Source organism: Myotis nattereri (assembly GCF_964212035.1).
Source record: "Myotis nattereri genome assembly, chromosome: 7".
Lineage (NCBI taxonomy): Eukaryota > Metazoa > Chordata > Mammalia > Chiroptera > Vespertilionidae > Myotis > Myotis nattereri.
Window position 1 is genome coordinate 33,558,980 of NC_138082.1, and position 22,267 is coordinate 33,581,246.

Consider the following 22,267-nt stretch of genomic DNA (forward strand, 5'->3'; position numbering starts at 1 on the left):
CGTTCCTCAGGCCGGGCAGGGCCCAGGGGAGTCCCACTTCCAGAGGGCCCTGGCTCTGCCGTGCTGAGTGCTGGGACCTCCTGCCTCCCTGCAGAGTCTGCTCATCCAGGGAGGGAAAGGTGCGCCAGTGACGGGCTCTCAGGTGGGGATGGTCGCACATTTCCGCTGCGATAAGAAAAAGTAAATCCACTGCAGCCTCAAAGTCTGTTTGCGGCCTCGATGGAAAGATCATCCTCTGAGATGGAGCCCCCAGGAGGCTGTGACTGGCTTTGACCCACCTTTTCCTCCTCCCTCCCCTGACACACAGCCACCTGAGGTCATCAGAGAACCAGGGTCATTTGTGGATGTGACCACAGGAGGGTCCGTGTCGGCAAGGACTGCACAGTGGAGCCAGGGGCGGCTCAGTTTCCTGAGCGGGGACATCCTCAGAGGCCCTGAGGGGAGAGCCGGCCTCTTGCTCTGGGGACCTGACCTCCTGTGTGGCTCCATCCTGCTGCCCCTCCCCCATGCTGCCCAGCTCACCCACTGTGCTGGGCACTGACCGAGCTTGGGGACAGTGGCTGAGGAGATCCAGGAAACTCCAAGGGGAGGTGGAGATGCAAAATTTAATTTTCTAGAAACAGACGTGCCACATATCTGAAACTGTTCAAAGAAAGGAGCACCATCCTGATGAGTCCCCCAGTTGCAGGATAGATGGAGCGTCCGAAATCATACCGATTTCTCCAGAGGACATCAGGGACACATAATGAGTTTGATTTTGAATATCCACCCCAGGGCTTTTGTATTCAAAGCCAGAAAATGGGGGAACTTCCTGCAGATACCACATGGGGACTGGCCCCCATGTGCCCAGTGACCGTTAAAGGTAGGTGTAGACACGTCCATGGAGGTACACCACACCCCACATCCCACCCCTGAGAGATGGCCACCACTACCGGGTTAGTTGGGTATGAGTCCAGACAACCTTCACTGCAGTTGCTTGCATGCTGTCTAACTAGCTAGTTAATTGCCTGGTGAACAGCTGTGGGCTCTGGCGACTCGTGCCGGAACCAGCATTTGTGCTCAGTGTGTTGTCTGTCATCTGGTGTGGGGCTTTTCCACGCACGGCCAGATTTTGTGCAGGGTGTGTATTCTGGGGGGTGGGGTCTACACCTGCAGTAGTGTCCGTTCTGTGTCTGTCTGAGCTGCTCAGGGCACAGGGTTAGGTGTGTGAGGGCAGCTTGCAGGGGAAAGAGGAGAGGTTGTAGGAAGTGAAGCAGGCACAAGAGCGCACCTGTGTGCACAAGACGAGGGAGCATCTAGCCCAGGGGACAAAGGTGACTGACCTGCCCCAGGAGCTGTGTGAGCAGTGAGCCAGGGGCATTCTCAGACACCTGGTAGGTGCTGTGATGCCTGCACTACCCCACCCCTCTCGGTGGATGGCAGGCTTTCGTCCCTGTCTGTGCAGTTGCTGGGAATTCTTTTGAGACCAGAGGGCCATTGAGAGGTGCAGGTGTGGAGGGGGAGGGATGCCAGGACTGGCAGTGCGATGGTGGGCGCTGCCCTGACCAGTAGGGAGGGAGTTTGCATGTTTGTTTTGTTTTCCAACTTCTTTTTATATAAATACTAGAGGCCTGATGCATAAAATTCGTGCAAGGGGCTCAGCCCCACCACCATAGCTTCGTCCGGAAGGTCGTCTGGAAGGACGTCTGGTCTAATTAGCATATTACCCTTTTATTATTATAGATATTTTTATTGAGTTCAGAGAGGAAGGGGGAGAGAGATAGAAACATCAATGATGAGAGAGAATCATTGATCAACTGTCTCCTGCACGCCTCCATTGGGGATCAAGCCCACAACCCGGGCATGTGCCCTGGCCAGGAATTGAAGCATGACCTCCTGGGTCATAGGTTGACGCTCAGCCACTGAGCCACACCAGCTGGGATGTTTTCCAACCTCTAATCTATTGCTTGTAGCTCGTGCTATGGATGTCAGTGACAGAGGGAGCCCCCAAATCACAGGGGGTGTGGAGTGCACTGTGACCATGAGGCAGGCCCTCCGGCTTCTGCACTCTGCCGCCTGGGGAGGAGGGAGTGCTGGGTCCCTGTTTGTCGGTCGGCCCAGCAGACCCGCTGCTGGGACCGTGATTAGGTTTGTGGGCATTACAGCTAATGGGCAGTTTATTTTCATCCTGCAGCAGCCACAGAACAGCGAGTGGGATCGTGCCTGCTTCCTGGGCTTGCCCTCAGCCTTGTTTGTGGAGAAAGATTATTCCGCAGACTCTCAACCTGACCCTTCACTGTCCCGCCCTACAGAGAGAGAGAGCCCACCTTTTATTGTTCTTGTTCTTAATCCTCACCTGAGGACATTTTTCCATGGATTCTTTAGAGAAAGTGGAAGGGAGGACAGGAGACAGAGAGAGAGAAACATTGGTTGGTTGCCTCCCTATGAGGGCCGGGATCCAGCCTGCAACCGAGGTACCTGCCCTTGACCAGAATTGAATCCTGGTCCCCTCAGTCTGAGGTTTGACGCTCTGTCCACCAAGCCAAACGGCTAGGGCGCACCCTCTTTCCTTTTGATTGCTGTTGTCTAGTAGGTCAGGGCAGTTCAGTTGGGAGAAGCTGGAAGCGCCCAGGCACCAGCTGGCTGCAGGCCTGCAGGGAAGGGGGCTTCTGTAGCAGAGAAGATTCAGGGGCCTGAGAGCAGGGAGGGGCCAGGTTTTACAGATAAAGGATGGAGACAAGAAGAGCCTGGATTCTCACCAGGCAGCCCCACCTCCATTTGGGCAGTGGTTCTCAACCTTGGCTTCACATTAGAATCACCTGGGAATGTTTGTAAAATCCTGACTTCTGGGCCTTGTCCTCCGGAAATTCTGTTTCTTTGTTATGGGGTGAGGCCACAACATTAGTAACAAAGAAACAGAATTTCAGGAGGATGAGGCCCAGAAATTAGGATTTTAAAAACATTCCCAGGTGATTCTAATGTGCAGCCAAGGTTGAGAACCACTGATCTAGGGGGTGTAGGTTAGTAACAGTTGTGGATGAAAGGGGCCACCTGCTGACCTGACAAGCTCAGGGGAGGCCTGCATGGTGGGCTTGCAAACTCAGAGACGTAAAGGAACCACAAAGGATGGTCTGAAATTAAACTTTAACTAAAAGCAGTTATGGTGGGCAGTTACGTCCTAGGCCGGTATCTTCACTGACAAGGTCAGCCTTTACCGTAACTGAGCCTATCTGTCTTTTTGCATCTATGATAACACACCCTTGAAATGTCTGGGTAACTTGTAACTTCCCTTTTTCTGGACCCCTTGGGGCACAACCTAATGTGCTGGGCGCCAGGGCAGGTACCACAAATTCCTTCATTATTATCATGTTAATTGTTCCTGCACCCACCTAAGTATGTGTCTATCACTTTACTTTTTATCCAATCCCAGGGGTTTCCCTGCTTTGCTTTCTCCCGCCTCTCTAGTCTATCGCCAAAGGATTTCATGTAACCCACCTGTGGTCCCTTCCTTTAATTACAATGTATAAATACAGATGTAACCCGCCATTCTCCGGAGCATTATCTCAATTCGTTGAGATTCTGCTTCCTGGCGTATGTTGACAGTTTGGCTCAAATAAACTCACAAAAATTCTTTACAGGTTTCGATGGTTTTTATGTTAACACAGTGTTTCCTGTCATCATTCCTCATGAAGCACCTTCCGGAGAAGTTGACACATTGGCACCCACCCAGCCCCGTGACTCCCAGATGGAGTGATGGGCCAGTGATGGTGAGGATGCAGAGCCCCCTGGGCCTTCTGCCCCCGCTATGAGCAAGAGTGATCCCAGGCCCGAGGGCCACCCTGCCCCGCACCCCTGCCAACCTCTCCATCGGGGATGTGGCCGGCATTCAGGGCCGTGGGAAAGGGTTAATCCTGGTGGCTTGTTCTGCTGGATTCATTGTCCTCTCCTATCCTGCCATCTCATTATCAACAGCAATTGCACTGTGAATTAAAAACATTACTGACTGTTTGCAATCCTTATGGAGCTAATACTGTCTGTCGGGTGCAATTATATCCATCACAGGACTGACAGGAGGTCAGTGCATGACTGAAGAGCCAAGTTTCTCTCCTGTTTTCATCAGTGTTTATTGGAACCAGGAGAATTTTTCTTGCTTATTTCAGCTTTGGCTTAACTTTCACAAATAAGGTGGTTGCCTCCGCCAGCACCTAAGCTGCACTGTGGAGGTTATGTTTTACTGTTACGTTTTACGTTTTACTCAGCCCAGAAGGAAAAACAGCGTCCACTGTCCCATCTCACAGCGACGGCTTCGAATCTAACCTGGCGATTTGTTCTCTCTGGCAATTTTGGACTCGTACCTTTTCCTAAAATATCCTCACTTCAACATTTTTACTTTCAAAATCTTTGCACTTTCATTTCAGGTGTTACAGTGTTTTAAAGAACCCTTAAAGTCCTGGGCCGCGGGCTGTACGAGGCATCTCCTTATTTGAAGGAGGAAAGGAACGTTTTCTTCCTCTCCATGCTCATTCCCCAATCCTCTACCCTCTACTTACTTTCCTTATCCTCAGACACAAATCTTTTTTATTTTATTTTAAATTTACCTTTATTGTTGAAAGTATTACAGATATTTCCCTTTGTGGTCCACCACCCCCTGTCCCCCCCCCCCCCCCCATTGACTTCCTCCACCCCGCCCCCACCGTCCCAGGCCTTCACCACACTAGTGTCTGTGTCCCTGGGTTATGCCTGTAAGTTCCCTGGTTAATCTCTCCCCACCCCAGATAGGACTCTTTTAAGCCTTTACTTACACACCTGGCACCACAGTGGTCTCGGAGCGCTCTGGAAGCAGGCTTGTTATGAAGCGTTTAGCATTCAGGAACACTGGGAGGACAATGTAGGGTAAAGGGGGCACTGATTCTCTGAGAAGTTAAAAGCTTGCAGATGGATCCCCAGAGCGCCTCCTGGCTGGCGACATTTCCCTTGGGGGCTCCTCTGGAGACAAGAGAAAGGATCCGGGCAGACACTGGTCAGCAGGCAGACACTGGTCGGGTTGGGAAGGATTCTGAGCCGCATCAGGCCTCTGGAAATATGCTTGGGGCTCTCAGCCAGGGCATGGCTCGTCTGCGGCAGTGATTTGGGGGGGGTCTTGGTGGCCTGGTGCATGTCACCCTGTACTTGGGGGGCCTTATGAAATGGGGGGAGGGAGGTGGTTATCAGGGAATGTGGGGGTGGGAAACTGTCTTGTTTGTGGATCTTTGAGCCCACTGAACTTCTGGGGAAGCCTGAAACGAATCTGGTCTCCCAGGGTATGTGCATTATGTCCATTTTCAAGGATTTGAGGGTTTTCAAGTTAGAAATTAAATCATACCGTGGAAAACAGTGCAGCGGGCATGTGCTGAGCCCTGCGTTGGACAGTCACCGAGTGTCGTGCATGAACCAGTGTGCAGGGTGTCACCAGCTCTTTCCTGCTGCCTTCAAATGGACTTTATTTCATTACTGACCTGCCCTTCCTCCCTCCACACAGACACGCCCCGTGCTGTGGGAGGCACGGTCCCGTTTCCTGTGGACGGGCTTGGTTTTCCCATCATGGTTCTCATTTATATTTTGGGTTTACGAGTGCTTTAAACTAAAAATAAATGCTCCTTCACTTTTCTGTTGCTAAAAAGAATTTTTTAAAAATCCTTGTGAAATGTAGGGTTTCACATAAACGTCTCAGTCCCCGAGATAACATGTTTTTAAAATTTCACCTGCAATTTCAGGTTCTCTTTTTGACACTGGTGTGTAATTTCCTGGGGTTTGTCGAACCTGTATTTGTGGTCACTGGAGCCCAGTGGATGGAGTGGGAGGGGAGCCAGTGAAGTTGCTCCCGCTGTGGCCATACGCTCAGCTCTGGTTGGTAACTTGGAAGGAGAGATGAGAGTCCATAGCTCTGCTGGGAGGCGGGTTCATTCCGTCTACAGTGTGCTAGTGTCTAGGAACTAGGTGATTTAAAAAAATATATATTTTTATTGATTTCAAAGAGAGGGGGACAGAGAGATAGAAACATCAGTGATGAGAGAGGTTCACTTATCAGCTGCCTTCTGCACGCCCCACACTGGGGATCAAGCCTGCAACCCAGGCATGTGCCCTGACCAAGAATTGAACTGTGACCTGCTGGTTCATAGGTCGATGCTCAAAACACCGGGCGGAATTAGGTGATTAATCCGTGATCCCTGGTGGCAACGGGGAGCTAATTAAGCAGTTGGGGTTTGGGATGTGTCTACCCTCATCCCAGGCCACATTGTGCTTCTGTTCTTTGGCCCAAGGAGGTTTTACAAACAGAAACATTGCTGGCTTTCAAATCGGGGGGCATATTTTGTGTGCAGTTGAATGATGGCCTGACATTTCCTGGTTAAATTTGCGGTTCTGCATAACAAACATTTTGGAAAACAGACCTAGAGCTGAGCCCTCAGTTAGTGTTATTAGCAAGCAGAGGATGAGGGGACTCTGTAGTCTGGTTGGATTGTAGAAAAGATCTGGGATGGGAGATGCAACTTCTCCGGGGAGGTGATGTGAAAATAAACAAGGGCTGGCCTTGTTTTTGGTTGTCTTTCCCTCGCTTCGCCGGCAGCTCGCTGCCGCAGATGGGCAAGGTCTGTCCTCTCATCTGTCAGTGTCAGTGGGTAATTGCATTCCTTGGGGTCCAGAGTCTTGTCCTTGTCATCGGGAGGTGGCGGGGGCCGGGGGTCAGAGGTGGCCCTGGAAGGGGAGGCTGGGAAAAAGCAGCTGTGTGTTTAGAGATGAGCTTTTATCTGAAACCAGCCTTGAATCCTTTGTAGCTACATCTTTTGAAAAAATAGGGAGAGACTTGGGGATGTCTGCAGGCCAGCACCTAAGCCGCTTTCCTGAGACCCACCAAGGGTCCAGTCTGCATGTCCTCTAGGGACAGTCCCGTCTGTTCAGAGACCGACTGTGCTGTGATTCAGGGGTGCATCGAGGGACCCCCCTAGCCCGCCAGGGGTGGGGCCAGCAGGGCGGGGCAGCTTCAGAACCTGGCTCCTGTGTGGCTGACATGTGGACAGTGGCTCCCAGCCCCTCCCCCTGGAGGCTGCCTTGCCCATGCCCTGCCGTCCGCATACCCAGCATGGTGGCCGGCCCTGGTCCTAGGCAACCGGCAGCTGGTTGGCACAGGTGCAGGAATGTCTTGGCCTCCACACAGGTCTGAGGCTGTAAGCGAGGGGGACACAGACGGCAGCAAATGGGGAGGCGTGCTGGTTGTGGTAAACAATCTTTTGGTGGTGCATGTCGTGACGGAAAGTGTTTTTTTCAGTGTAATCAGTGATGTTCGCTAGTAAGGAGGATGTTGGTTACCATTTGCCAGGCACCGGCTGGTCTGGCCCCTGCTGGCACCATCCACGTTCATCCTCTTGCAGGTGATGTCTTATCGGTGGCACTTCAGGGTGGTGCTTGGAGGCCCAAAGAGCGGTGGCCAGGCGCACAGCTTCCCGTGCACCCGTGGGTCGCCCCAGCGTGTTCGCCTCATGGGGACAGGAGCGTACCTCATTTTCACTTTCACGAACATCTTGCCTTTGGAGCTGCAGGGGCACCTCTGCCCACCTGCTCTGCCAGCTGGCCTGCGTGCGGTTCCCGGAGAGCCCAGCACGTGAGACTGAGCGCTCATCTCCACTCCTTTCAGCCAGGATGGCAGGTTAATTGGGTGTCTTGCATCTTCTCCAGCTGCTTTGGCCTCCCGGCGCCTCCTGACCCACCGGCCATCCTCCCCTCCTTCCACCTGAGCGCCAGCCGCCCTCCCCTCCGCCTTTGCAGGGCCAGGTGTCGGCTCTGTGGCATGGCCACCACCCATTTCGTGTCCCCATGGATTGTGTTCGCCGTGCTCCCTCTGAGTGCGCTTCCTGTCCTTCCTCGCAGACCCCAGCGGGTCGCGCGACTCTGCCATTGGCCCCACGCCGCATCCCTTTCGTGGGAAGCTCACCCATCCCTCTGAAACTGGGACACGGGCATTTTGTGAGCCAGAGTGATGAGATTTCTGAATTTGTGGGAAATACGCAGAAAGCGAGTCCCCTTTGGAAGGAGAGGGCCAGGGCTGCGGCCGGCTCTGCTCCTCGCCCACAGAGTGTGGGGGTGCCATGGCTCTCACTGAGGAGAAGTGGCTCCTGTGGGCGTGGGGGATCAGGTCATAGGGGTCATCTGTGCTGCATGGGCCTCCCTGGACCTGTGCACGGGGGCGAGAGGCAGAGACGGCTGGCACGGGAGGCCCCCCGAGGGTGCTAAGGGTATGGCTGTGCTGAGGGCCCGGTGGCTGGGGACTCGTCTTTCTGACATCCTCAGGGGAATTCCTGAGAAACGGGACTTCAGCAGAGAGTCTTCTACACTGTGAAATGTTACATTGTTAACATCCAGTCATCATCCTCTGTGCAGTGGCTCTCAACCTTCTGGCCCTTTAAATACAGTTCCTCATGTTGTGACCCAACCATAAAATTATTTTCGTTGCTACTTCATAACTGTAATGTTGCTACTGTTATGAATCGTAATGTAAGAATCTGATATGCAGGATGGTCTTAGGCGACCGACCCCTGTGAAAGGGTCATTCGACCGCCTAAGGGGTCGCAACCCACAGGTTCAGAACCGCTGCTCTATAGCATGGTTTTTGGGATTTCAGACAAGGGGCTTTGAGTAAAAAACCAAAGGGCCCGAAAGTTGGCTGACTGGCTACAGGGTCCGTTCCGGGCAGCCAGGTGCCTCCTGCGTCTCCACCCCTGTGAATGCCCACAGCCAGGGCATCCTGGACGGGGCGGGGCCTGTGGGCTGGGCAGGAGCCTGTGAGGAGAGGGAAGTGGAAGCCATAGAGCCCTGGAGTCATGGGCAGAGTGGGTTTAGGGGGGCAGAGCGTAGACTTGGAATCGGAGCTGCCGTGTGGACTCGGCAGGTCACAGCCTCGGGTGGAGGTGCCATCAGGAGCTCTGTCTGCACTGGGCGTGTCCTGGTCTGAAACCTGGCGCATCAGGGTGTTCTGACCTTGCATTCAGTGTCCTGTGCCTCACTCTGTTACCCTCCTGTTTTGCAGATGCCTTTGTGAACAGCCAGGAATGGACGTTGAGTCGGTCTGTCCCGGAGCTCAAAGTGGTGAGTGCGTCCCGGGCCTTGGCAGTGGTCTGTGCTCACCTGCAGGAGGGGGCTCCACGCGGTGACCTGATCACACCCAGGCCTGCATCCCTGGGGCCTGCTTGTCCCTGGGGCCCAGAGTGGAGCTTGCCTCTGGGTGTGTCCCTAGAAGAGCCAGGTGTAGCTGGCAGTTTGGGGCTGGAGCCCTGAGTGCCTGTGAGGCCGAGATGAACAAACAGCCAGAGCAGCCTGTGTGCACAGGCCGGGTCCCTCCATCATCTGCTCGTTTGTGTGTTTATGTGTGTGTGTTTCTCTCTCTCTCTCTCTCATACACACACACACACACACACACACACACACACGGCTTTATTTATCCTTTGTTGGATGTCATGGGAAATTTCTAGAACGATTCATGAAGCTTTGGAATTCGTCATTTAAAAAATGTGGCTGTTACTACATTACAAAGTAGTGGCATAAAATTAAAAGAAGAATTTTGTTTTTAGTACAAACTCTGTTATTTCAGTGACATTAGTTAAAGCTTACAATTGGCTTATGAAACATGACCTGGGTCTCTTGCAGCCACACCTTTGAGCCAGAGCCACCTCCCCACTTCCATTTAGGGTGAAGGAAGGGACAGACTTCATCTTGAAGTGTGATGTTCTTTGTTATGAAATAACTGGCTTTGGGGGGATGTGCCTGTGTGTGTGTATAGTTATATGTATATATGTTTGTATATATGTGTGTATATGCATATATGCATATTTATGTGTGTATAAGTGTACCCACTTAGGTATGCATTTATATGTATGGTGTGTGTATATGTGTGCACATATGTTCCTATATTGCCCTGGTTGATGTGGCTCAGAGGTTAGAGCAGGGGTGGGCAAACTTTTTGACTCGAGGGCCACAATGGGTTCTTAAACTGGACCGGAGGGCCGGAACAAAAGCATGGATGGAGTGTTTGTGTGAACTAATATAAATTCAAAGTAAACATCATTACATAAAAGGGTACGGTCTTTTTTTTTTTTAGTTTTATTCATTTCAAACGGGCCGGATCCGGCCTGCGGGCCATCGTTTGCCCACAGCTGGGTTAGAGTGTCGGCCTGCTTGCCGGAGGGTCACAGGTTTGATTCCAGTCAAGGGCATATACCTGGGTTGCAGATTTGATCCCCAGCCCCAGTCAGGGCATGTGAGGGAGGCAGTCTATCTCTGTGTCTCTCTCATATCGATGTTTCTCTCTCTTCCTCCCTGCCACTCGCTCTAAAAATCAATGGGAAAAAAATATCCTCAGGTAATGATTAACAAAATATATGTGGGTGTATGTACGTGCATGTGCTTATGTGTGTATGCATATATATGTATGTATACAGGGTGTCCCAAAAATGTATGCACACTTCGAATAATTATAAAGGCAGTAGTTATTAAAATACATTTAATTTCAAAGTGTAATAGAAATCAGTTATTAAAGTGTGAATACATTTTTTGGGACACCCTGTATATGTGTATTTATGTGTGTGTTTATATGCATGGCATGTGTATGTATGTACATGTGTGTACGCATATGTCTGTGTATTCATGTACGTATATATGCATGTGTGTATGTGTATATGTATGTGTGTATGCATGTCCGTCTGTCCCTGTGTGTGTGTGTACACACATATATATATACCTCTGCAGTGATGGGCTCTGACTGTAATGTGGGAGCATGTAAGCTCTCCCACTCAGCACACGCTGATGAAGCCTGCCTCAGTTCTCCCAGGTCCCCATTTGTTAGTAGCTGCAGCTGTCTGCCCAGTGACCCCAACGCCCTTGGACACCTTCCACTGGTTGGACATTCAGAGGGGCAGGACCCTTGGGTTTCTCACTTCTGAGATGAGATTGTGCAACACGGGACACCCAGATTGTGAAGAGAGTGTACGTGACTTTGAGTATGACTTTCATCATCAGGACAAGCAAGGAGGACGTGTGGGAGGGCACCTGGAATGGAGGCAGGGTCACCGTGTCCCCCGTCCCCGCTGCCCTCGCTGTGTGTCAGCCCGGCCATCGCCTTGCCTCGCGCTCCCACCAGAGCTTGGCCTTCTCTGGGGCACCTGCCAGCGGGTTTCTTCCCTTGCGGGAGGCGAAGGGTCTGTGAGTCATGCCTGTTTTGGAAGCACGGGTTCCACAGGACTGACCTGGGAACAGGCACTCCTCCTGCCTCTGTTCTGAGACCCCCGGACCTGGCACGGCCAGGAAACACCTGTCAGTCGAAGGCCACAAAGTTGGCCTCATGGTCACAGGAGCTTTTCAGAAGGTTGGCCAGTTTCCCGTACACCCTCAGGAAACCACGTGCTGTGTGGGTCCTGCCATGGGAGTGAGACTCGGGGATGGGGTCTCCATGACAACCTGACTGCACTGTAAAACCCTTCCTCTGTGCAGGCCTTTGTGAGTGCTTCCTATACCGTCTCATTTAACCCTGACCACCCCCATCCCACAGGTGGGGAGACTGAGGCTCGAAGGAGCCAGTTAGTAAGGGCGGAGCTGGGGTGTGAGCCGGGGACACGTTCTGTCCTCACTTCCAGGGCGGCCGCGCCTGGCCCCTGGCCCCTGGCCCCTGGCCCCATGTGACTGTGGAGCACTTGAAGTGTGGCTCGTGCAGCTGAGGGGCTGAATTTGAAATTTTATTTGTCTAAATTGTGATAATTACAGACTGACTGTACTCGCCGAGTGTCAGACCCTCTGCCATAGTCCCGGTTTTGAGAGTTAAAGGTGTCAGGGTTCTGCCAGCCCATAGTAAGGCTGCTTATAGCACAGATGTGTTTTCTGCCAGTTGAACAGCACGCAAACATCTGCAATCAGTGGCCAGGGGTGCAGGAGGTGTGGCATCCAGGGGAGCATGGACTCCTGTTCTCCACAAGTAACTGCCTGAAGGTTTGTTTGAATTCTCCGAAGGCTTGACTCCATCCTGGATAAGGAATGTGAGTGGTTCTGCAGGTCCTTAGGGGAGGTTCTTTTCCTCCTGCCCCTGACCCCTGTGGAAGGCTGGCTCTGCTCGGGGCGGGCGCCCCCTGGTGGAGGCCGCAGGCAGTTCGTCCTCTTAGGCCTCCAGGGCAGATCCCTTCTGTGCTAAGGAGTTGCAGCATCTACAGCAAGTGCTCCATTGTTCGGAGGCAGCCTCTGTGTATCCACAGGCCTGCAATTGTCTCCTGCCTAGTCCAGCACCACAGGACAGGTGGCCCCTTAGGTCAGCGCCTTCGGGACCCCTGACTCTGTTTCACAAACAGAATTCAATGACATAATAGCCAGCCTCAGATGGACTCTTTATGTAACATTTTGCAATCAATCTTCTGGAATCTGTCAGAGAAAACAGCTCAGTGTTTGCTCTGTTTTCAAGAGTGGTAGTGCCATGCTGTGTCCTGAGGTTGTGTTAGGGTTAGATGATCAATGGCAGTTGCACCAGTGGGTCACTGCATGCCAGGCGCAGGCTTGGTGCTCTTGTCCGGGCAGAAAGAGTGAAGCCAGCGTAGCTGTCATGCCTGTAGAGGGGCATGTTCATCAGCCTCTGGTCACGTCTGATTTCTGTGTTTCCGTTGAATTCCCAACTGGGATTTTTACTAAGAGCCTAGATTTCCTTTTCAGCAAACCACATGGTTAGCAGGTGAGGGGTGGAGTTTGGGAGGCAGGGAGGTCAGTTGGGGGAGAGACGGCGCTCTCGTTCCCTCATGAACTGGCGATGTGGGGTGCGGCTCCCTGAGGGCTCGTGGCCCTGCCCCAGAAGGAAGGGCCCGGGGTGACCACCCCAGCCACCTCACGCCGGCAGGTCTGTCATTGCCAGGACACTGTCCCGTGCTGCCTTGTCCTCCCCCCCCCCCCCCCCCCCCACGGAGGCTGCAGGCCCAGGCTGGCTGCCTGTGTTCTCTCCTGTTGTACTTGTAGCGGCTCCCGGGCCCAGTGCAGCTCTGCAGCGGAATGAGCATTGTCCTTCGCTCTTCTTTTCCTCCCCACAGCCGGCTGCTGGTTTCTGCCAGTGTTTCAGGTTAGAATAATGCCCGGGATGGCGAATGTAGGTCTATGAGATGGCCGTTCACATCAGTAACACCTTCCCACGCCCCCCAGGACTGACTGGTTTGTTCCTCCTGATGGGTAACTCAGTTCTTGGCATGTTGTGGGCACGTAGGAAGGAAGGGCCGTTGCCACGCGCAGAAGGCACCGGGTTACACGGTGTTTGATTCTGAGCGTTTTCCTCCTCGGGAAAGAGGCACTCTAATCTTAATTAAAAATTTAATTCTGTGGCGCGCTGTTTTGGATTTTCTCAGCATGAAGCTGACAAACAGCAGGTGCCCTTGAGCAAAAGAATAATTAATAGGTAGAAATTCTCGGATGATAGAGGCCTCAGGTGAAAGGAAGACATCAGAAACCAGGAAGGAGACAGCTTTATTTAGGCTCTTCTGCGAAGTCTGGCTTTCAGCCGCAGCAAAAGAGCAGCTCCTGTGTACTCACTAGTGTTGGGTCACTCATTCACTCATTCATTCACTTATTCACTCATCCAACCAGTGTTGCTGGGAGGCAGAGAACCAGGACAAAGGAGACAGGGTCCTGCCCTTAGGGAGTTGTCAGCCCCGGGGAGTCAGACCTCATACTGATGCTGGGAAAATAAAGAGGGGGGTCCACAGAACATGTGAGGAGGCACCGGAGCGTGGAGGAGCCCTGCTCCCTGAGGCTGTGGCTCTAGGAAGGCTTTCCGGAGGAGGTGACATCGGAACTGCTTGCTGACCAGAGCAGCAGGAGTCTTTCGGGCATTGGTGGATGTGGGAGGGTCTAGGTGTCTGGGGGTGCAGTTTGGGAGCTGGGGAAGGTGAGAAACCAAAGGGCTGTACCGGGGAAGCGCAGGGTGGGTAATAGGATACAGAAAGGTCAGATTTTAACTTATTTTTCAGTTTCATGCCAAGTGTGTTTTCTCCTGTGTTTGTTCTTCTAGTTATTGGCTTCATCATCTGTTTATCCAACCAGCCATTCTCTTTTCCTTCCATCTGTCCTTCCTTCCACCCACCCATCCGTCCACCATCCAGCTGTCCTACGCTCCCTCCCTTGGCATGTCGTGTCCCTCCATCCGTCTCTTTATCCCTTTCTTCCTCCCTCCATCCCTCTCTTCATCCATCCTCCATCCATCCCATATTTACCAGGCACTTTGTTGGGGCCAGAAACTGGTAAGTGTTGGGATGTGGAGTTGGTGTCCTTGCCAGGACCCAGAGACATAGTTCTTGGTCTTCGGGGATCTCAGTGTAGGGGGGGCCTAGCCACGAACATCCCCAGCAGTCACAGTGTGCAGAGGAGGAGCAGGAAGACCATCCCAAACTGGTCCGGTGGAGAAGGGCGGGAGGGCCACAGACCTGCTGCTGGCCTGTGTGTCTGCAGACAGGGCGTGCAAGCTTTCAGAGGGAGACCGTGTGCTGCTGCTCCTGGAGCCTGGGCTCTGGCCTGCAGGCAGTGGGCAGGTGGGCCCCAGGCTTGTGAAATGAGTAACACCCGTGCTGCAGCCGCACCCGTGTTCCAGAGAAGCAGGCTTGCTCTTGTCTTCTGCCTGGGACCAGCCTCGTCCCTCCACCTCCCACCCCTGCCCCCACATTGTCATTAACTCATGTGGCTCATTTGGACCCAGCTCCAAACTCCTACCCCCAAACTGGGTGCAGGTATCCATGCACTTCCTTGGTGATGGAACGCACCAGAATGTCCGCCTTATCCCCGTATGCTCCGCACGCCACCATGGCCCACAGCGTTCCTCGCTCAGCGTTCCTGGCTCAGACTCGGAGGGTTCACAGTTCACGACGCCCTGACTCACACCCTTTCCTGGTGGACCCACCGCGCGTGGTGTTTAGGAGAGCGCCTCAGCCGCAGGTGTGGGGTGGTGTCCACGCTCTTAGGGCTGGCGAGGAGGTGAGAAGGGGGATGCTGACGAGGGAGCCCAGTCCCTCTCCTCCAGCAGGAAGGTCCCTGAGCCCATTTCTGCCCTTCCATCCAGTGCCCCGTGTGATCATGTGTAGACGCACTGCACGTTTTACCTCCCTCCGCTTGTAGATTGCCGAACTGACTGACGCCCTGGTCCTTAATGATCGTCCGTTGCTTTGTTTCAGGGAATCGTGGGCAATCTGGCCAGCGGCAAGTCGGCCCTGGTGCACCGCTACCTGACCGGCACCTACGTCCAGGAAGAGTCTCCTGAAGGTACGCGGCCTGGCAGGCAGGCTCACGCTTAGGAGAGCTTAGCTTTTACATTTCCTGTAGCATATCCTAAATCATTACTTCCATGTATCACATGCCAAGAAAGTAATAGCGCACCAAGCAGTAGAAATCCTTAGGTAGATTGTTTTTCTCCAGTATTGGTCGCTGACCGATCGTATTCTCTGTGGCATTCGGAGCAAGAGTAGAACCATGAAATACTCTTGAATTGATTTCTTCCCAATAGTCCTGACCTTTCTAAATGTCAGTCCAGTCTTACTCTCTTAAACATGCTTGGCCGTTTCTCCGGCCGGGATGTTGAGTTTATCCACACTGTGTACGTCCTGTGACGCAGTCGTAGATATGAGACGTTCAGATGCCTACCACCACCTGTTGGAATATGTTCCCCCTTTATAGTGTGTGATAAACATGTAATGGTCATTTTGCATGAGAATAAGATGTTTTATTCGCCATTAGGCCTTTACTTCTCCAGATAACATATCCGTATTTTCTGCTGTAAATAAAATGCCGATAGGAACCCAGCAGCCCCTGTGTCCCTAATCCAGGCCTAGTTCACAGGCAATTTTTCTAAATTATATTTTCTCTCCGTATAACCTTGTAAAATCCAACTCTGAGACACTGAATTTCTGGTTCCTTCTTTTTCTTACTGGCTGTTCCATTCTTTGCAGATATGGATGCAGGTAACTATGCCCTTTCTTCATGGTAGCGCTTGTCTTGTTTGGAGAGAGGAGAGGCGGCTGTGTCCTGTAGCGTTCCCTCCCCTCCTCGTCCTGTGCTCCATCCTGTTGCCTTTGATTTTGCCTTTTCTTTAAGTTGAACATTTCACCCTGTTGCGTCCCTTAGATGTGTTTTTAGCAGTAGTCTAGCTTCCTGTGTTTCCTGTAACACCTGTTCAGTGTCTAACTCCTGTCCTGGGGCCTGTGGAACCTTTGGATAGTGTGGAGGGATGGGTCCTGTGGCCATCTTTGCTTGGGGCTTGGCCATTAATTTGCGGAACTTTATAAACACATGAAAGCCTTGTGGTGGTCTCCATGGAGAGGCCGACTTTCTGCGTGACCCAGACCGAGAGGATGATTTAGAGAGACCAGAGGTGAACTCGAAGGCTTGAAGGTGGGAATCCCTGCGCAGACACACGGCCCCTGGTGGAAAGTGTGTGCAGATGCATGGTTTAGAGAGGCGAGGGAGGCGAGAGCTTAGGGAGGCTTTCTCACTCCTGGGGTCTGCACCTGGTCGGGCTGCTGTATTTGTTCCTTTGTGTCTGAGTGTGGCTTTGATTTTCCTAGACTGAGGTTTGCTGGTTCCTCAGGTGTAGCTACTGTATAGGTTGATGACCCCAGCCGCTCAGTGTCTGGGTTACCTGATAGCAGGTGTAATGATCACCTCTCCAGGTAAAGCTGCCTGCACCACCCACCACACCCCTCAGGCACTCCGATGCGAGCCCTGCCCCTGGGGATGCTCTGGCTGCTCTCATTAGGCTCGGTGTCTGTCTGCCTGGCTGGTGCCGTGGCTGGTACCGGAGTCTCCGGCCCTCTCACTCAGGGACGCCTCTCCCTCCCCCTGTGTTGTCTTTGCTGTGGCTGCGTTCTTGTCCCTTTGCACGGTCACAGTTTGTTTTGTCACATTGGGGCCTGACTGTGCTGTCTTTGCAACTGGCCTTGTATTTTTATTAGCATGAAGGCATTTCTCTTGAATGTTCATTCATTAAAAGTAAAAATCGTACCAAAATTACGACCCCTAATAGCCCAGATTCTTTGGTTTTTCAAGTAACACGTTTTACTCTACTGAATTTCCTGGTATCGCATACAGTTTCCTAAACACAGTTTTAAAGGGTAGAACTGCGTGCGTTTGTACACAAAAGGACGCTCTTTCCTCAGCTGCACAGTGGAAGCACCCCTCCCCTCAGGCCCGCGCCCGAGGCCCCTGCGTCAGGAGGAGGACAGTCCACCGTCTTCTCCCTGCACCTCAGGAGCTCACCCGGGCACCTCTCACTGATTGACCCCAGGAGCAGCACCCAGCCAGGTGCACCCAGTGGATGTGCATCAGGGCCTCTGGGTGCTGGTTTGCTGGAAGCCCCTTAGCCCCTGAACCCCTGTTTCTCAGAGCCTGGCCACCTGCGCCTGCCTGAACCAGGCAGGTGGCCGTGTCTACACAGACCAGGAAACTGACTCCCACATCCCGTCCATGTGCCCCCGGCGGGTCTCCACATGGCAGCAGGAAGGGACCATGGTTGTCTCAGAAAGAAAACGACAGAAAAGCCTTGATTCTCCCTGTCTTACCATGGAAGCTCTTCCTCACAGCCCGGGAGCCTGTGACTGCAAAGTGGTTGCCATTCTTGTTGAGGGCATTCCTGTCGCTCAGAGCCCGTGCGTGCTTTACTGGGAAGCTGCGTGCGGAATGTTCTGGAGTTGGAATGGACGTGTCTCTGCACAGGTTTATGGAGAGCATGGGAGCCGTGGCATCCCCTCCCGGGGGTGCAGGAGCTAGAAGCCGATTATGGCTCAGCCCCAGCTGTGAGTCGTGAGTCGTCAGCTCTGCCTATGGAGACCAAGGGTCAGGTTAGCCACAGCTGATGGTGGTGTTGCGGACACCAGGCCAAGGGGGTTGGACTTTGAGCTGGGAGACCTTTCCATTTCCTGGTGTTTTTACTACCTTCTAACGTATGCGCCTTCCTCTTACAACTGCCGGAGCAGTCCCCTGCCTCCAGCCACACATGGGCAGCGACTTTAGATGAAAAACACGTTGCTGGTGGTGGGGCTGGGTGACCCTCCCGTCCACATAGCTCCTCGGAGCTCCCTGCGGCTTCTCACGTCTGCACAGGGCTGTTCTTTTGATTTAATTAACGTGTAAATGCCCTCTAGTGTTCCTCTGACCGAACCAGGGCCCTTTAGATTGCTGGGAGGGGTGGTGAGGGCCTTCCTGCTTCAGGGTTCTCGCTCTCGGAACCCTCTCGTGTGACCTCCCGACCTTCGCCGGAGCACACTTTCATCAGGTCGAGTTTGGCGGGATCTCAGAGGGTAATATTTGCTGTATTTTAGTTGTGTGAGTTTGGTTGGTATTTTATTCCTGTGGCAAAGAGAGCTCATTCACACAATTTAGGTAATTTTAAAGACGCAATTTAAATGACAACAGATTTAAATGTTATGTGTGTTTTTTAACTAGTGAATTAACAAGGCAAAAGTAGGTAACTCAATAGGGAGCTTTTGATTCCTTGAATGTCATCCAGAGTAAAGTTTTTGTACAGGCAAGTATGTTTTTAATTGTGTGTGTGTGAGAGAGAGACATGTATGCGGGTGGAGTCCTGGAGCTGCCACAAGTGACCGCAAACTGGCAGCTTAAAACAACAGGCTGTGTTCCCTCCCAGCGCCGGGGCCAGGAGTCTCGCTGCAGGTGGACAGGTTGTTCCTCCCTGGCTCTGAGGGGGAATCTGCTCCCTGCCTCTCTCCCCGCTTCTGCGGGTGGCCAGCAGCTGTTGGTGTCCTTGGTCTGTACCCACATCACTCCAGTCTCTGCCTCAGTCGCCAGGTGGCCTTGTTTCTGGGCCAAATGTCCCTCTTCTCACCAGGACACCAGGACTGGAGGTAGGGCCACCCTCCGTTACTAGGACGTCATCTTAACTTGATCACCTCTGCAAAGACCCTGTTTCTAAATAAGGTCACATCAGGTGTTGGGGGTTTGGACTGGAACATAACTCTTTTGTGATAAAATTAAACCCACACCGTGTGTGTATCGTGCACATGCAGTGTTTCAACAAGCTGCTCTCACAGCTGCGAAGTTGCCCCGTTACCTCTCGGCGGCCAGGCCGTGCTGCGATCTCACTGCCGGTTTCTTGGAGGTCACACGCACTCCGTTCGTTTACGTGTGACCTTCACGCCTCTGATGGGATTTCACAGCTGCCACTCACTCCTCAGCCATCAGTGCCCTACTCATGGCTGCTAATTAGAATTGTGAGTGGCGTTTGGCGTGTAATCCGAGTTTCCGTCTCATGTGCTTAATATTCACCCTGTTACAGCGACCACCACTCGGCTTTTAACTCTCTCCCTTGAAGGAGGAGAGAAAGGCAGGCCGTTCAGTACTGTGGGAATTTGCACAAGGACCCGCCTGAGACACTTCCCCCGCCGGCCAGGAGGCTGAGTCCTGTCCCGGGGACATCGCTCTGTGATTCCTTTTCTCTCAGAGCGGCTGATGCGGCCCAGCTCAGGGTTGCAGAGCCGCTTGGGTGGAAGGACCTGGAGCCCAGGAGGTGGAGCCCCAGCCAGTGCCTCCCGGGTGGTGGGGAAGGGAGAGGCCCACTGGCTCCCTGGTGGTTGAGTGGGAGATTTGAAGGTTGGCAGTGACAAACTTAAGGATGTCCATAGAGCTTCCTTCCTGCGGCTCTGGAATTAACTGCTGGCAGCCACTTTTACAAGGAGCCTGAGCTATGAAATGGGTTGCAGCGCCAGGATGAAGTCAGGCTGGTTGAGAAACTTCTTCATCGGGTCTGGAGCAAACCCTCCTCCAGGTGTGGGCGTGGCGGGCGTGGTAGGGGCCTGCCTGCCACGGAGGCCCAGGAGCGAGGGTCAGTGGTCAGTGCGGCCACAGAAGGGCTTTGCTGAGGGGCTTTCGCCAGGTGTGACCGAGGAGCAGCTGTCCCTGACATTCCCAGGTCCTTGTGAGCTGAACCCAGCAGGATTCCTTCCTGCAGTGAGTGGATCTTCAGCTTCTCATAGGCTCTCAAGCAACTCACATTTGTGAACAAAAATCTCCCTCCCGGGCCCTGGCAGCCCCGAATCTGTCTAGGCCAGCGGCCAGCAGGTTCCTGGCTGAGAGCCTGGGGATGGGTGACATGCCAGCGTGAAGGCTGCGATGGCCCTCCTCTCACCTCCAGGAGGGTGGTCCTTCATCGCACGGTGACCTGTGAGCTGTCCCTTTCATTCCAGTTCTTTCCAGTAGTGAGCACACAGGTGAGGCAGCAACCTGGAGCTTCCTACCCCCACCCCGAACAGAAAACACTACCTTACAGCTGGGAATTTCAGCCCCGCACCACCCATACGACAAATATAACAGACTAAGAGTCCAAAGAGCGTAGGCAAAGAATGAAAGCTGGGTCTTTCACGCGGAGTGGAGTGGAGGGAGGAGAAGCCAGCCTCCTTCCCAGTTGGGAGACGCCTGGGAAGTTCTCCCTGCAGAATCATTGGAGACAGTTAGAGGGAAACCCGAATGTCTGCTATTTGGGAAAAGTTTTAGGGGGAAATGAAATGTTAGATACTAAGACGAATGATTACTGTCAGGTAAGGAAAATGGTTGAATCAATAACAGAACCCCTCTCGTTCTGTAAAGGTTTTCCGATAGGAGCCCCCCACGTCCTGGCGAGCAGTAACTGCATGGTGACATGTCCCCAGGGTCATTGCTGACCTGACATGCCACGTGCCAGTCGCTGTCATTACACAGGCGCCTGCTTGTCACTCACGAGAAGCTGGGCTGTGTCAGGGAGCTGGTCTGTGCCATGTTTGAGGTTTAAAAGGCCCGCGTGGAGCTGCCAGCCTCCCAGCTTCCAGGAGGTGGGTTCTGGTTTCCATAGCGTGTCCCTGACTCAGCCCATCCCACGTGCTCGTCTCTCAGTGAGTGTGTAACAGACTTGCCAGTGCACGCTGGACGTTACTGCAATGACAGGCTCAGAAACACTAGTGTATAGCTATTTTCAAAATCCCGAGTCCTCTGGGGACACGCCCCTCGGAGGCGGCAGGGTTGGATGGTGCAGTGTCTTCCTTTCGTTTTTTTCTTTTTCCCCATCTCCTTTCTTATTTTACTTAGATGTGGGTTAAATGAAGTCCCGGAGACCCTGGCCTGCTCAGGAAGTCACCACGTCACCACAGGCACAGCCCGAGTGGCACCACGGCAGCACATAGCAGTCACCACACATTAGGCCCTCCTGTTAATATAGATTATAGAGTCACTTAAAAAAAAATCAGTGTAAGTTAAAAAAAAAATTGGCAGAGGAAATGAAATCTGATCAGTTAAATTTTACAAACTAAAATGTTACCGATAAAATTTGTCCCCAGGGTGAAAATAACATGCGGTCCAACATTTCTTTTAAATGTCACCAGTCAAACTGTCTCCCAAATCTCAGTGTTAGTAAGTTACTGACTTGAGTATATTTGTCAAAGTAGAAAGAGTAAAATTCATTTAAAAAAATTTCTGGCACATTTGTAATTAAGATTTTTTATATTCTCTTAGGGAGAAATGAAAAAGGTTCTTGGTTCTTTTCAATGTAGCCCTCTCATTCCACTTGTCCTAAACCAGGGGTCCTCAAACTTTTTAAACAGGGGGCCAGTTCACTGTCCCTCAGACCGTTGGAGGGCCGGACTATAGTTTAAAAAAAAACTGAACAAATTCCTATGCACACTGCACATATCTTATTTTGAAGTAAAAAAACAAAACGGGAACAAATACAGTATTTGTATTTGCATGTGGCCTGCAGGCCGTAGTTTGAGGACCCCTGTCCTAAACAACTTAGGAAGCAATACATTTTGCAGGCATTCTTTCTATTTCATCATGGGCTGAGTCAGGAAGAAGAAAATTTTAGGCAAATGTTGAAAAGGTTTTCGTGGACGGGAATCTAACCTGTGAGGCAGGAGACCCAGTGCCAGAGCCGGGCGACCTGAGGCCTGTTTGCACCTGAGGGAAGGATCGCGGCTGGTTGACCACAACTGATCAGACGCTAGAAGAATGCTCCTCCCACTGTTTATGGAAAAGGGAAATAGTACTAGAGTTTGAAACGCAAGGCAAATTTTCGTTCTTTGTTTTTGCATGGAAAACTAAAGTTGAATGGTTAAAAAAAGTGAAATAAAGTGACAGGCGGGTGAATTTCTTTATACTTCCCTACGCACAGGGATGAGTTGGGAGCTGGAGACAGTCAGCCCCCTGCTGGTCTGTGAGTGGAGTAAGGACAAGACGGGCCTGTGTTCTCGATGTCCCCCTCTGGGCACTGGGCAGCCACACG

The 22,267-nt window shown here is 52.4% G+C and overlaps 1 protein-coding gene across 1 annotated transcript in view; it reads left to right on the forward strand.

Annotated features, from left to right (window-relative positions):
• The window catches only part of AGAP1 (ArfGAP with GTPase domain, ankyrin repeat and PH domain 1), a gene marked incomplete at its 5' end in the record, with an annotated part of 295,221 nt that overhangs the window by 14,076 nt on the left and 258,878 nt on the right, over positions 1 to 22,267 (forward strand). The window contains 3 exons of the mRNA XM_081096019.1: positions 9,038 to 9,096; positions 15,186 to 15,273; positions 15,957 to 15,968. Of these exons, the coding sequence (XP_080952145.1) occupies positions 9,038 to 9,096; positions 15,186 to 15,273; positions 15,957 to 15,968 (159 nt within the window). The remainder of the gene's footprint in view (positions 1 to 9,037; positions 9,097 to 15,185; positions 15,274 to 15,956; positions 15,969 to 22,267) is intronic.